Raw genomic sequence first — 15145 nt, 5'->3', positions numbered from 1 at the left:
ACTAATCGTGCATGTGGTGTTGTGCGCACCTGTAACGTTTTGGTGCCTCAGTTTGCTCAACTGTCAAACAGAGAGCTAATAATATCTGCATAAGGGAATCCTTGGAATATTCCAACTAAAAATCTCCCCCCTTTTTTTTCTTGAAGATTTTGTGTATTTATTTGAGAGAGAGTGCATGAGCAGGGGGCAGAGGGAGAAGGAGAAGCAGACTCCCCGCGGAGCCCGATGCGGGGCTCCATTCCATGACCCTGGGATCGTGACCTGAGCTGAAGGCAGACACTTAACAGCCTGAGTCATCCAGACGCCCCCTTTCTTTCTTCTTCCTCATTATTTGCTGTGTAGTGATCTTCATCTGGGAACCAGAGTCATTTGTTAAACTGTCACGAGGAGATCTTTGGTACCACAAAGCTCAGGCCATTTCATTCACAAGAGGGAAGTTTTACAAGCTGTGACTAATAAGAGGAATAAAGTTATGAACTGTTCAGTTTTCACATCTGGCCCTATGTCATGAGAATTTTTACATGCTAACTTCTTTCTAATATCTATATTAGAGAAAAGCCAGAACCTGCCTTTTAGTGGCTCGAATGAGGAGAAAAGTTGTGATGGGACATGAGCCCTGTCAATTATTTCAGATATAAAGAGAGGAGAGTCTGTCACCTCATCTCAGGAGGAAGCAGTGGTCAGACTGTGTCCATGCAGCTGGTCACTGTTGATGATTTTTTGTTTGGTTTTTTTGTTCTTGTCTTTCTAAGATTATGGTGGTGAGGGTGGGAAGAAGGGGTCTTTACTCTTTAAAAGGATGAACAGAATTAGACAAAGAAATCTTGCCGGTAGCAGCTAAGAAACCAGCACAAGAATCAGCTCACTATTATTGACTATTACCTTAGGTAGACAAATTAAGAGGTTTTGTTGAACTCTTCTGGATTAACATCTGTTCTTTCTTAAAGTTCTGAACCTTTGCTGGCTGCCTTATATGAGCCAGTTAATCAGGATCCAGCAAGATGAAGGGAGACTCCCCCAGTCTTTGGTCAAAAATTCCCTTAGGGGTTTCTGTATGGACGGGCACCTGGGTGGCTCAGTCAGTTAAGCATCTGCCTTTGGCTCAGGTCATGATCTCAGGATCCTGGGATCGAGCCCCACGTGGGGCTCTCTACTCAGCAGGGAGCCTGCTTCTCCTTCTCCCTCTGCTGCTCCCCCTGCTTGTGTGCTTGCTCTCTCTCTGCCAAATAAATAAATAAAATCTTAAAAAAAAAAAAAACGAGTTTGTGTATTGAGTGGGATAATACAAGCATTAAACAAAGCGCGTGGGGTAAGGGCTCAGTATAGGTTAGTCAATGCTACAAACATTTCCACAAAGAAATAGCTCTGGAATTTGAGAGGGCTTAGCTGAAGTGGGGGTTATCTCTGAACATCCTGTCATTTTCTCACTCAGGACACAGAGCCTCAGGACCTCAGCCAAACACCTCTGCCCAGACTTGGAAAACATTAACATATCCACCACCAGCTTCTTCCCTTGTCGAAATTGTAACCTGTTGAAATTATATGCCTTCCCTTCTAAACCTTTCCCTGCCCTTTAGTTATTGACCCTGTTCACTATAAACTTGGTCAGAGATGGGCCTTTCATGCCTCAGTCCAGCCAAGTGCCCTGGATTGCCACCTCGGGCTCCGAGTCCTTTTCACTCAAGAGCGCCCCCTTCAGGAGGGATTGCAAAGCAGTGGGGAGAGCTGCGATTAAGAGCCATACAGCTGGGCGCCTGGGTGGCTCAGTTGGTTAAGCAACTGCCTTCGGTTCAGGTCATGATCCTGGAGTCCCGGGATCGAGTCCCACATCAGGCTCCCCGCTCAGCGGGGAGTCTGCTTCTCCCTCTGACCCTCTTCCCTCTCGTACTCTCATTCTCTCTCTCTCAAATAAATAAATAAAATCTTTAAAAAAAAAAAAAAGAGCCAGACAGCTGTAGCTGGGGGTGGTCGCACGGCTGGTTCCACAGATTTCTCCTGTGTGGCTTTAGATAAGTTAATTCACCTCCCTGAGTCTCAGACATCCCCACAATGGGGATGCTCTTTACCACACACCAGCTGTTACTGAGGAGGTAATTATTAATAATTGGATCACAATGTGATACATGGTAGATGCTCAAAAATGTTATTTTCTCCTTCCTTCCCCTTTCCTTGCTTTTATTATTACACGGCCACATACACAGAGTGAGTTACCTGAGAAAACTCTCTTTGACCTGCTTTACCCCCATACATATTTTTCAGCATTACCCATAACCTCTTCTGCTTTACTGGTACTTTTTTTTTTCAGCTCTTCCTGTCTTCCAAGTGTGTAATTTAAAACTTTGGGGGTGGGGCTGGATAGCTCAGCGGGTTAAGCGTCAGATCTTGATCTTAGCTCAGGTTTCCATCGCACGGCTGTGAGTTCAAGCCTTGCTTTGGGATGGAGCCTACTTAAAAAAAAAAAAAATTAATGCAAAGGCCAACATCTATTCTGGGTTCCACAGTTTTCTGCCTGACAAGTAGTGGTAACCATCCCCCAAGAGAGCTTTCTATGAAGCAATTAGGACTCTGATCTCTGGGGAAGGAGGAAGGGAAAAGACATGTTCTGCTCTGAGAAACAGACCCATCTTCTCCTCTCTTCACCAGCCGGTTGATTCAGAGCACATTCTGAAGTTTGCTTTTTTATTCCATTTTGAAAGCATTTCCACTTCCACGCCCCTCATGTGTTTGCTCTTCCTTAGATTCCTGGGTCAGAGAACACATCTGGCCCCCCAGCCTCCATGGGGTGTCCTTGCCCTGAGACGCCTCACTCTGGGGAACTTCCCGTCTTGTTACACCACTAGCCATTTTTGCCATGTCTGTTCTTGAATTCATTCTCAACATCCACTTCTGTTCCTCTTCTGTAAAAATAAGTGGCTGAGTTTACTTTAGATTAAGATTCCACAAACTCTTCCTGCAAACGACCAGACAGCAAACATCTCAGACTCAACTCTGCCTGACATCGGCTGTAGACATACATAAAAGAATGGGCACGACTATGTTCCAATAAACCTTTATTTATGGACACTGAAATTTGAATTTCATATCATTTCCACTTGTCACAAAACATTTTTCTTCTTTTGATTCCCCCACAACCACTTATTTTCTTAAGCTTACTATTATTATTATTATTTTTAATAATTTCTACACCCAACACGGGGCTCGAACTTACGAGCGGGAGATCAAAAGTCACAAGCTCTTCTGACTGAGCCAGGTGGGTGCCCCTCCCCTGACCATTTAAAATGTAAAAAGCACTCTTGGCTCAAAATTAGGCAGTGGGCCAGACTTAACCTCTGAAGTTAGCTTGCTGACCTCACAAAGTGGTAGTTTAATCGTCTTTAAAGGCCCTCCCACCTTTGAGAAACTGTGGCAGAGCGAAGGCTTTTCCTTGCCTCTCAGAATAGTGTATTCAGAGAGGGTCCCTTGGGATAGGTTTGCCAAGCTGTTCCAAATGCTCAGGTCTGGGATGGGAGGACCCATTCTTGGAGGGCAAAAGAGAGAGAGAGACAGAGAGGCTGGCACCTTGTTTTCGTCATCCTTTCCATTCTGCTTAGCCTGGATCCCAGCCCTGCAGGGTGACAGCCTGGGACAGCCTCAGTGGAACTTGATGTCTGCGTACTCCGAGTAGGTGTCCTTGGGCTCCCATGGTCTGAGGCCTGAGAAGTGGAGGGTAGCGTAATGGAGCTCCTCTTGGTTATTCTCTGATTCTGAGGCTTGAGTGAATGATTTGGGTCTTGGACAAGTGTGGGCAACATGCAGCTCCTTCTGGTTCTTCTTAAATTCCAGGGAGTGAGCACCTGGAGGAGGGGCCTGGGAAGGACTGCTCGGTGTGGCTTTCCGATTCTGAGCCTGAGGGAAAAACAGCCGTCATTCCTTCCTTCCTTCCTTCCTTCCACAAATGCTTGAGAGCTTACCATGTGCCAGGCACATGACTGAGGAACTGGGAATTACGTCTTGGGCAGGAACAAACAATAAATAATAAATAAATTTTTAAAAATCTGTGGTTTAAGCCACCCCTTCTGTGGTTCTTTGCTAGGGCAGCCTGAGCAAACAAACATGGGCAGATTCCTGGAGCCACCACCACAGTCAAGATGAGAACTGTCCCATCACCACAAAGTTCCTCCCTTGCTATTCCTCATCATCTTCCTGTCCCCAACCCTGAAGCTACGAATCTGTCCTCCATCTCTACAATTTTACTGTTTCCAGGGTGTTATAAATATGGAGTCATGCCTATATGACCATTTGAGATTGACTTTTTCCCCCCTTTTTTCCTGTCTCTAAGGTTTTTCAACCAGTAGCTTCTTTCAGTCATTTGTTCCCTTTTTTTTTAGATTTTATTTATTCATTTGACAGAGAGAGAAAGAGCACAAGTAGGCAGAGCTGCCGGCAGCAGGAGAGGGAGAAGCAGGCTCCCCGCTGGGCAGGGAGCCCAACACGGGGCTCGATCCCAGGACCCCAGGATCTTGACCTGAGCCGAAGGCAGATGCTTAATCGACTGAGCCACCCAGGCGCCCCTCATTTGTTCCTTTTGATTGCTGAGTAGTACCCCATGGGGGTAGATGTACCTGTCTGGGCTTTTAAAAGATGGCATGCACAGAGAAAGAGAGCCAGACGGTGAGAGAGGAAGCAGGGAACATGCACAGGAAGTGGGGGTGGTGCATGGTCTGGGGGTGGTGGTGGTGAGGAGAAGTGGTTTGGGTGTATTTTGAAGGGGATTTGCTGATGGGTTGGTTGTGGGGTGGTAGAGAAGAGAGGAACAAGGATTTTGGCTTCGGCAGCTGGGCAGATGTGGTGCTATTTGCTAAGATGGGCTGGGTGGAGGAGAAGCCTACGGGGTATAGTTAGTCATAAGTTCTGTCTCAGGCAGGCTCAGTCCAAGATGCCTATTAGACACCCAAACAGAGATGCTGCCTAAACAGTCGGCTATGAGTCTCAGCTTCAGGGGTGAGTTTGAGAGATGTAAATTTTGGGGTCATCCGTGTATAAATGTTCTCTCCTGAAAATATCCAGCATCTGGATATCCAGTAAGAACACTTACTATGTGCCAGGTACTATCCTAAGTGTTTTATAGGTACAATGAGCATGATCCTACATGGAAGAAAAAAAAGAATGATCCTAGGCAAATAGGGATTACTATTTTCCCCATCTTATAGTTAAAGAAACTAAGGCACAGAGAACCTAAGAGACTTGTCCAAGAACACACAGCGATAAAACCAGGATTGAACCCAGACAAGCCTGACTTCAGAGCCCTGCTCTTAATCACTAAATATACTGCCTCTCGATGATATTAATAATTATCACATCATTAGTTATAATTAGTAACATTATCAGGATGGTAATAATGGGAGAGCCACTACATTTTGAGCAAGTGCATGTGTTCTCATCCTCAAACCAACTCTCGAAGGAAACCGAGGAAGAAACGGAGGTTCAGAGGGAGCGACTGATTTGGTCAAGGTCTCACAGATAGTAGGTGCCAGAGTCAGGACTTGAATCCAATACCTGTACCTTTGCCACCTTGACGTCCCTTGGGAAAAAGGTTGCGACAGGGCAGGAGAGGGGCCAGGGGAGAAGTCTGAACGTAGAAAGAACAGGCAGCCCGTGAACCACTCACCAGGGGGCCAGGGTTAGGGAACACGTTGATATAGTCCAGGATCGTGCTTCTCCGTGTGGCCCTGGGCCTCGGCGGAGTCCCCGCCTGGGTCTGTTTCTCCTTCAGAGTCTTCCTGCGAGGGAAATGACCCAGCTGTGTGTGCGCCCTGGCACCTCCCCTGTCCCCAGCCCCAGATCCCCACACCGTTGCTCTGGCTCCTAACTCACACGACCAGGAGGAGGCAGAGGAAAAGGAGGGTCATGATGCCAATTCCCAGAAATGTTCCATTGGCGAATGCTTTTGAGATGAGTCCTTTATCTGCACAAGGAAATAGGCAGCCATCTCTGAGCCTCTCCCATTAACCTGGGGCCTCACGCCCACCTGCCACTAAGTACTCAGTCTTTCAGCTCCTGCCCCAGACGTTTTATCTGCAACCCCTTCTGTCCAAGTCTTGGAAACCCTGCTGCATCCCAGGCCCAGGTGATAGGCCTTCCAATTTGGATTTCCCTCTGCATCCCCGGCCACAGGGGCCCTGTGCTCTTTCCCAGCTCCCACCCCAACCACACGACCCTGGCCCCTGCCCCACTCAGCATCCACCTCCAGGGGGCATCCAGTTGGCCCCCTAACCTGGCAGCAGCAGGAGGGCGGCGCTCTGTTTCCCGTGGGCGTTCTGGGCCTCGCAGCTGAGTCTGAGGCCGGAGCCCAGCGGCCCGCTGAGGCTCAGGGAGCTGTTGGCCCAGGGCCCCGCAGAGCTGGAGGTGATGGTCCAGGAGGCGTTGCTGTGGTTCCCCTCCAGCAGCCCCTCCCCCAGCCGCCAGCGCAGGGTGGGGGCCGGCTGGGCTCGGGAGGAACAGCTGCAGTGCAGCCCCTCGCCCTCCCAGGAGCAGGAGGGGCTGAGCAGCCGCGGGGGGTCTGCGGGAGGGAGGGGAGGGGTCAGCGGTGTCTCTCCTCCCCAGGCCCCGGGCAGTCAGCCCCCAGGGGTCCCCACACTCACAGACCACAGAGAGACGCAGGGAGACGTGCTGGGAGCCCAGCGGGTTCTGAGCTTGGCAGGTGAGGTCTCCTTCATGCTCCATTTGTATCTGAGGGAGCTCCAGGATCCCGGGGTCTGCGAGCTGGAAGGGGCTCAGAGTCTGTCCCCCCAGCACCCAGCTCAGCCGGGCTGGGGGGTTGCTGTGGGTGACACAGAGCAGACGCAAGCTTTGGCCCTCCAGGACTGGGAGGGATGTGCCATTCCTGAGGTTTTCCAGGACTAGGGCAGGGAAGAGACAGGAGAGATACGCAGCTGAAGGCACAGGGACCGTTTGGCATGTCAACATTCCAGACACTGAGGCCCCCAACGTGGCCCCGAGAGGCCCTGGTTTCGCTGTTCTCCTTCCTACCTGTCCTATTTGCGTGCAGGGTCATCACTCTCAGGTTCTCTGGGGCATCTGAAACAGAGACAGGGTTCTGGCTCTAGACAGGCCAGGGCCTGCCCTTTGGGCAGAGAACCCTCCTTGGAGACCAAGGACAGGGAAGGGGAATTGAATCACCCGCTGACTGATTCTCTGCTGAGTGGCCCAAGGGAATTGACAGGTAAGAAGGGCTGGTCTCTGTGATTTCTAATAAGAAATATCTCTTTGGTCTCTGTCCCATTCCTGGTACAGAGTTCCTAAAACCCTTGGAATTTCCTACAGGATGAGAGCCAATAAAGGTGTCTTGATATGAATAACAAGGGGCGCCTGGGTGGCTCAGTCGTTGAGCGTCTGCCTTCGGCTCAGGTCATGGTCCCAGGGTGTTGGGATCGAGCCCCGCATCGGGCTCCCTGCTCGGCGGGAAGCCTGCTTCTCCCTCTCCCACTCCCCCTGCTTGTGTTCCCTCTCTCGCTGTCTCTCTGTCAAATAAATAAATAAACAAAAAAAATCTTTAAAAAAAGTAAATTGATATTAATAACAAACCCCTTTCCACCACACCTGGGTTTATGTAAATGAGGTGACTTTTGGAAAGCGCTTTGGGATGGGGGCTGGTCGCCAGGAGCACCAACCTTGTGACTTGAGCCTTGAGGACTTCAGCCCCACCCCTGACTTCCAGGAAGGGGAGAGAGACTAGAGGTGGAATCAGCCAGCCATGGCCAGTCATTTACTCAATCATGCCTTTGTATTGAAATCTCCATAAAAACCCAAGAGAATGGGGTTCGGAGAGCTTCCAGGTTGGTGAGCACGTGGAGGTGCAGGGACCAGGGCGCACCTGGAGAGTGGCGTGGAAGCTGAGCGCCCTCGCCCCGTACCTGACCCTACACCCCTCTTCCACCTGCTGTTCCTGAGTTGCATCCTTCTCTAATAGCCGGAGACCTAGTAAGTAAAATGTTCCTGAGTTCTGTGAGCTACTTTATCACATTAATTAAATCCAAGGAGGGGGTCATGGGAAACTCCAATCTATAGCCGGTTGGTCAGCCTGGGCTTGTGACTGGCCTCTGAAGAGCCCTTCACCTGTGGGGGTCTGATGCCACCTCCAGGCAGACAGTGGCATCAGAGGCTTGCTTGGTGGTGTGGGCGTGGGGTGTGTGGGGGGGACCCACATTGGAGTTGGAATCGGAATTGTCAGCCCCAAAAGGCCTGGGACCCTGCCCCCAGCCCCGGCCCCCCTCACCCCTCTCCCTTTCTGGAAACCGGGGCCCCGGCCTGTCGTACTCACACTGCACAGAGAGGTCCAGGGTGCGGCTCTGGGAGCCAAGCCTGTTCTCGGCTCGGCAGGTATAGCAGCCCGAATCCGCAGGCTTTACCCCCGGCAGCACCAGCTCGAGGGGTCCGGAGCCCTGGGGGTGGGACTTCAACAGGACCCTGTCCTCCAGGGCCCAGCTCAGTGTGGCAGGGGGCTGGCTGTCGGCAGCACAGTGCAGTCGCAGGAACTGGCCTTTCTCAGCCTCTAGATGTGGGCTGTGTGCTGGGGGCTCCAGGGCTGGAAGCAGCAAGAGAAAGGCTGCAGGGAGGAACACCTTCTCCCTCACCCTCCTGACACCATCAGTCCCCCGGAGAGGACAAGCCCCACCCTCCCAGGCCCTCAGTACCTGACGTGTTGGCCCAGGAAACGCTGATAACCAGGTCTTTGGGGGCATCTGCAACAAGATTGAGGCCTGGCTCTGGGGACCAAGGTGGGGCTCCTCACAAAGAGAACGCTTCCCCGGGGGCGGGGGAAAGAAATTGTGGCCACCCTCAGGACACGAGTGACAAACAAGGGCTGAGGCGGCGTGGTGGGGCTCCACACCGGCCTCTCTGGCCCCCCACCAGCTGCATCTCTCCACCTACACATCCTCCGTGCCTGTCCGCACGCTCTGACAGCCCACCACCAGACTCACAGGCGACATTAAGTCGGATGGTTCTCTCTGTGCTCAGGCCCTTCCTGGAGAAGTCTACGCGGCAGGTGAGGTGGGTGCCATGGTCCTGGGGTCTCGGCGTGAGAGTAAGCACCGAGAAGGAGGAGGATGTCGGTCTGGGTCCTGGGGCGGAGACAGCGGCCCCCAGCCAGGAGAAAGTAGGGGCTGGACATTCCTCAAAGGTCCAGTTAAACACACAGATGAGTGTCACCTGGTGTCCTGGCTCCAGGATCTCTGGGGCGTAGACATCTGGCTGCTGTGTCAGGGCTGGGACAGAGAGAGGGCTCAATGGGAGCCCTGGAAGGGAGCGCTGCAGGGGGCGACCCCTGCTCTGTTCCCAGAGTCCCCTCTTCCCAGTGGGGAGGGGGTGGAGGACGGCAGGAGGAGGAGAGGCCCCACCCCCATTCCCCCTGGAGTCAGTTCCACACCTGTCACTTGCAGATAGAACTGGTTTTTCAAAAAATTGTATTGCACGTGACGGCCTCTCTCCACCCGAAAGAAGTACGGCGCCGAGTCCTCCATCTGGGCCTCTTTGATCAGCAGGGAACAACTCCACTTCTGGGGATCACCAACGAGCTGAAATCGATCCTGGGGCACAGTCCGCACTGCCCGATTCTGGTCGTTGGTGGCCACTGGCCTTCCGACGCTCGAGTCTGTCCCGGCTAGGAACCAGTAGCCAAGAGCGGGGGTATCCTCCATCCAGCCTATCGGGGGGTAGGAGAGGGTGCAGGGCACGCGCACACACAGGCCCTCCTGCACCATCACCACCCTCTGCACCTGCAGCGAGAATCCTAGGTCCTGAGCCGGGGACCCTGAGGGAGACAGAGAGGTTCAAGCTACAACTGCCCAGCCCCGGCTCCCTCCCAGGCCCCTCCCAGGCCCCTTCCAGCCCTCGGCCCACTCACCGCCCCACAGCAGGGCCAAGAGCATCAGCAGGAGCATCTTTGCACCAGGAGGCACTTGGACCTGCCCCCAGACGCTGGGCCGGGCAATGGGAAGGGCAGAGAGGAAGCATCCAGCAGAGAAAGCTGAGTCCCAGGCGCCTGATGTGTGAAATGTGCTCCTGATTCTGAGCCCCACATGACACTTCCTGTCCTCACCACTCCCCACCATTTTTCCACTAGAACTCTGGGTCTTCCCTGGGGCCCTGCCTAGTGCTTGAGGGTTGCAGAGCTGGTCCTTCTGGCAGCCACCTCCCCGGGGAGGGAGTGGAAGGCTTGTGAGGCCATGGGGCCTGGGTGGGTGGAGGGTAGGGGCGCTCCCACTTGGCCCTGGGTCACTGAGGAAGCAGAAGTGAAAGTACACAGTGAACCCTTCTTCAGACAGGGGCCCCTGTGGACGGTAGTTGGTGCAGAGGTGGATTTTGGGGGTGGGGGAAAGGGCTGGTCTTGAAATTCAGAATGTCCAGTTAAAGCTGACTTTCTTTTTTTTTTTTTAATTTTTAAAAAGATTTTATTTATTTGAGAGACAGCATGAGAGACAGAGAGAGGGGATGAACAGAGGGGAAGGGCAGAGGGGGAAGGAGAAGCAGACTCCCCGCTGAGCAGGGAGCCTGACCCAAGCTGGACCCCAGGACCAGAGATCATGACCTGAGGCAAAGGCAGACACCTAACCAACTGGGCCACCCAGGTGCCCCTAAAGTTTACTGTCAAACAGTAATTTCTTTGATGTATGTCCCAAATATTGCAATAGGACATTCTTGTATTAAAATTATTTGTTGGTGGCGCCCGGGTGGCTCAGTCCTTAAGCGACTGCCTTCAGCTCAGGTCATGGTCCCAGGGTCCTGGGATCGAGCCCCGCATCGGGCTCCCTGCTCTGCGGGAAGCCTGCTTCTCCCTCTCCCGCTCCCCCTGCTTGTGTTCCCTCTCTCGCTGTGTCTCTCTCTGTCAAATAAATACACAAAATCTTTAAAAAAAAATTATTTGTTGTGGGGCACCTGGGTGGCTCCGTTGTTTAAGCATCGGACTCTTAGTTCCAGCTCAGGTCATGATCCCTGGGTCCTGGGATGGAGCCCCACGGCAGGCTCCTCACTGAGCAGGGAGCCTGCTTCCCCTCTCCCTCTCCCTCTGCCCTACCCCCTGCACATATTCTCTCTCTCTCTCTAAAATAAATAAATCTTAAAAAAGTTATTTGTTGTTCATATCTGAAATTCAAATTTAAATAGATGCCATGTGTTTTTAGTTGCTAACTCTGGTAACCCTAGGCCGGTCTCAGTTCCACCCCTTCGTCCTCGCTTGGTGGGCTCATTGATCCCCTGGTCCACCAGAGGCTCCGACTCCCAAGACCTTAGTCCACCTCTCTAGCTCCCCTGCTTCTGCCCTAAGATTGCATGCATTTACTTGTGTGGTTTTTGTTTTTGTTTTTGTTTTTTTTTAGATTTTTATTTGTTTGAGAAAGAGAGAGAAAGCTCACAAGCAGGGGGAAAGGGAGAAGCAGGCTCCCCGCCGGGCAGGGAGCCCGATGCGGGGCTCCATCCCAGGACCCTGGGATCATGACCGGAGCCGAAGGCAGATGCTTAACTGACCGAGCCACCCAGGCGCCCCTGGGTGCACTTACTTATAATACCCGTTGTGATGAGAACACCTGCACCCACAGGTAAGGGGGATGGGGAATGAGTGGGATAAACTCCGGGATGTTGTCCCCCTCACCCAGCCCTTCTCCTTGAAATGACTTTGGTCACATAGAGACATGTGTTGGTCCACTGAACCTCCACGCCTGGGGACCTGGACCGTGGCAGGTGCCATGCTGCACGCTGGGGACACAGGCAAATTAGACACTGTGTCTGACTGCAAGGGGATCCAGTTTGGTAAATGAAGCTTCTGAGAAACAGAAAAGCACTGAAGTGCTCATAACTGCTCCCCCCGCCCCCCCCAGCCGATGCTGGGACAGATGGTGATGAGGAAAGGCATGGTCACTTCTTCCTGGGCAGCCAGGAGAGGTCTCCCCGGGGGGAGGTGACATGTGGCTGCTTCTGTCCTTGTCATGTCCACTGAATTCATGTGCTGTGGCTGCTGTAACAAAGCACCACAGACTGAATGGCTTAAACAATGGAATAAATTTTCCCCACCGCTCTGGAGGCTGGAAGTCGGAGATCAAGGTGTCAGCAGGGTTGGTCTCTTCCCAGGCCTCTGTCCTTGGGGGTGAGAACACCATGGTCATCCCTCTGTGTGTGCCTGTGTTCTGATCTCTTTCTCTTTCTTTCCTTTTTTTTTTAAAGTAGGCTCTACGCCCAGCACGGAGCCCAACGTGGGGCTTGAACTCATGACCCTGAGATCAAGACCTGAGCTCAGATCAAGAGTTTAACTCTTCACCGGCAGAGCCACCCAGGCACCCCTGGATGTCTTCTTAAGAGGACACCAGTCCTGCTGGATTTGCGCTTGCTCTATGACCTCATTTTAACTGAATTACCCCTTTGAAGGCCCTGTCTCCAAATATAGTCACATTCGCTGGTACTGGGGTTAAGACTCCAAATGTGAACGGGGCAGGGGCACAATTCAGTCCCTAATGTCCACCTTCTGCGTTCTGATCCAGGTCCCCACTGCCCAACCTGGGCTTTAGCAGGGGAGACCCAGGGTCCCTTCTCCCAGGGAGCCTCCTGTCCAGGGACTTCACAACGAGAAGCTCATAGAGAAAGGGCCTCCCACAGAGTAGAGGGAGAAGGAGGGAGGGATGCCTAGGTCCTAACATGGGCTTGACCTGATCATGCTACTGACCATTCCTTGATTTTCATATTGTACTTAGTTGTGGAAGATGATAACATTGGGGGGCGCCTGGGTGGCTCAGTCGGTTAAGTGTCTGCCTTCAGCTCAGGTCATGACCCCGGGGTCCTGGGCTAGAGCTCGGAGTCAGGCTCCCTACTCCGGGGGGGAGTCTGCTTCTCCCTCTCCCTCTGCCTGCCACTCCCCCTGCCCATCTCTCTCTCTCTCTCTCTCTCTCTCTGACAAATAAATAAAATCTTAAAAAAAAATGATAACATTGGAGGGGGGAGGTTCAAGTCCATGGGATGTCCCTGTAACATTTCCTTGCAACCTCCTGTGAGTCTACAGTTTCTTCACAATGAAGTTAAAAGCAAACCGAAATAGATCATCACAAAACGCAACAACGACAATAAACAGGCCGATGACTGTAAATTGCATCTCAGCCCTGACCCTTCCCCTTCCATTAGACACCTACTCGGGAATCTATAATGGGCATCTCAAGCTTCACATGCTTCCTGCAGGACTATTTCTCACCGCAACCCTGCTTTTCAGCTGTCTAAAGATCATTATGTGGCACCAAGTCCTGACGGCTTCCTTACCTTACAACATACGTAGCCACCCACAAGACCCATCAGTTCAACTCCTTAAGTATTAACAAAGTCTATCCACTTATTCCTACCCCCACTACCATTCCTTACCCTGGTCCAAGATGTCTCAATCTTGGCACTACTGACAGTTTGAGTCCGATCATTCTGGGAGGTGAGGTGGGGTGTTGCGGGGCAGGACATCCAACAGCAGTCCTGGCCTCACTCTTCAGATGCTAGTAGCAGCGGTCCACCCCAGCTGGGACAACTGAAAAACGTCCCCGGACATTGCCACCTGTCCCCCGGATGGCAAAATCACCCTTGATGGAGAATGACTGCCCGGATCCAAGCCACTGCCCTCACTCACCTGTATGACAGCAGTGATTCACTGTCCTCCCTGCTTCTACTCTGCTCCCTTCTTGGTGGCTTCTCAACACAGCAGAGAGAGAGAGAGAGAGAGAGAGAGAGAGAGAGGCAGGGGGAGAAGCAGGCTTCCCCGCCGAGCAGGGAGCTGGATGCGGGACTCGATCCCAGAACCCTGGGATCATGACCTGAGCCAAAGGCAGTTGCTTAACCAGCTGAGCCACCCAGGTGCCCCAGAGTTATTTTTCAAATAGAAATCAAACCAGGTCTCTCTCTTACTTAAACATTTCAGTGGTGTCTTGTTATCTTTGGGAGAAAATCCCAACTGTTCACCATATCTCCAATGACCTCCCCAAACTCACTTTGTACTCTCTTTTGCTTTGTTTCTGCGTTCTGACGGTGATCCCCTGCAACCCCCAGCCGCTGATTCTCCCCTGCACCAAGTTTATTCCCACGCGGGGCCGGGGGGGGGGAGCGGGTGATACTTGGGGTTGTGGCTGCCCCTCCCACTGTTCAGAGTTCCAAGTCACCCACAACGTTTTCCCACCCCCACAGCCTTCTGAACGTCCTGTGGCTTCCTGGGCCCCCTCAGAATTTTCCGCCCTTCCTCAGTGTGACCGGATCTCCTCTAACCCTCCCCAGCCTTGCCCAGACAAGAGCCAGGCAGCTACCCGAGGCCAGGAGAATCTTTTGTGGTTATCCTCGCATCTATTTTCTCTGCCCAAGAATGTTCAGATTTTCTCTGAACTTATTCCTTTAAGACAGACAAGCACCCAGCTCTGCAGGCCTCCCCCCTCCACTCATTAACAAATGTTGAGCACCTGCTCCTTCTGCCCTGATGTCAAAACAGGGGCAAAGGTAGACGTTGAGAGGAAGTGAGACGGAGGTGGGGGAGTATGGGGCGGGAGAGGTTGGGAGCGGAGAGAGAGAGGTAGTTCAGGATGCTGCCTGGGAAGGGTGCAGGGGTGTGGGCCCGAGGACTGGAGCGATGCATCGCGGGGATGTAGGGAAAGGTCCCGGTGGAGGATGAAGAGTCCAGGTCTGGCTGTAGTTGAGGCCCTGAGGGGGTGCTGAGGAGCCTTTATTAGGGGAAGAGGCATCTTATCGTCCCCCGCTACACCCCCCCAACACACACACACCCCAGCCTCCTCATCTGTTCCGATAGGATCTGTCCCAGGGGCCTCGCGTCCTCTGCCGCATTGCAGCACGCCGCCTCCAGGGGGCGCTCCGTCCCCGCAGCGCTGACGGACCCCTGTGTAGCCCCAGTCACCAGGGTCTGTAGGTGGTGGTCCTGGAGAACTGCAGCTCTCCGGGGAATATTTCCCCGATGCTGAACAATTTTTGCAAACGTGGCTCTTCCCAAAAGGCTGCATTCGTTCTCACTGCACCTACAAATTATGACTCTGCTCCTTTCACCGCCCTTCAATAAACCAAGCCTCTGCCCTATTAAAGAAGTCACTGTGACCACCGTCCTTCCCTCACAGCAACCCACCCTCTCCAGATTTAAAACATTTCAGTACTG

The 15145-nt window shown here is 52.6% G+C and overlaps 1 protein-coding gene across 5 annotated transcripts in view; it reads right to left on the bottom strand.

The window, feature by feature from the left end:
• Positions 1–2241: 2241 nt before the first annotated feature.
• LOC112807134 (sialic acid-binding Ig-like lectin 10) overlaps positions 2242–15145 on the bottom strand; it is a 39328-nt gene continuing 26424 nt past the window's right edge. For 2 of the 5 annotated variants that reach the window (XM_073886416.1, XM_073886417.1), the window contains exons 9-11: positions 5854–5944; positions 5648–5759; positions 3039–3885 (exon numbers count right to left, since the gene is read on the bottom strand). In XM_073886416.1, the coding sequence (XP_073742517.1) occupies positions 3631–3885; positions 5648–5759; positions 5854–5944 (458 nt within the window). In that variant the 3' untranslated portion in view covers positions 3039–3630. Of the gene's footprint in view, positions 2445–3033; positions 3886–5647; positions 5760–5853; positions 5945–6253; positions 6539–6620; positions 6879–7008; positions 7057–8299; positions 8564–8672; positions 8721–8960; positions 9246–9406; positions 9791–9883; positions 10694–15145 lie in introns of those variants that run through there. The other 3 variants (XR_012376335.1, XM_025849813.2, XM_073886415.1) reach the window with 3 other exon arrangements.

This window comes from Callorhinus ursinus, unplaced genomic scaffold, assembly GCF_003265705.2.
Source record: "Callorhinus ursinus isolate GAN/ISIS: 27379988/994484 unplaced genomic scaffold, GSC_fseal_2.0 scaffold71, whole genome shotgun sequence".
Lineage (NCBI taxonomy): Eukaryota > Metazoa > Chordata > Mammalia > Carnivora > Otariidae > Callorhinus > Callorhinus ursinus.
Note: the sequence above shows the minus strand (reverse complement) of the source record. Positions and strands in the feature narration are given on the sequence as shown.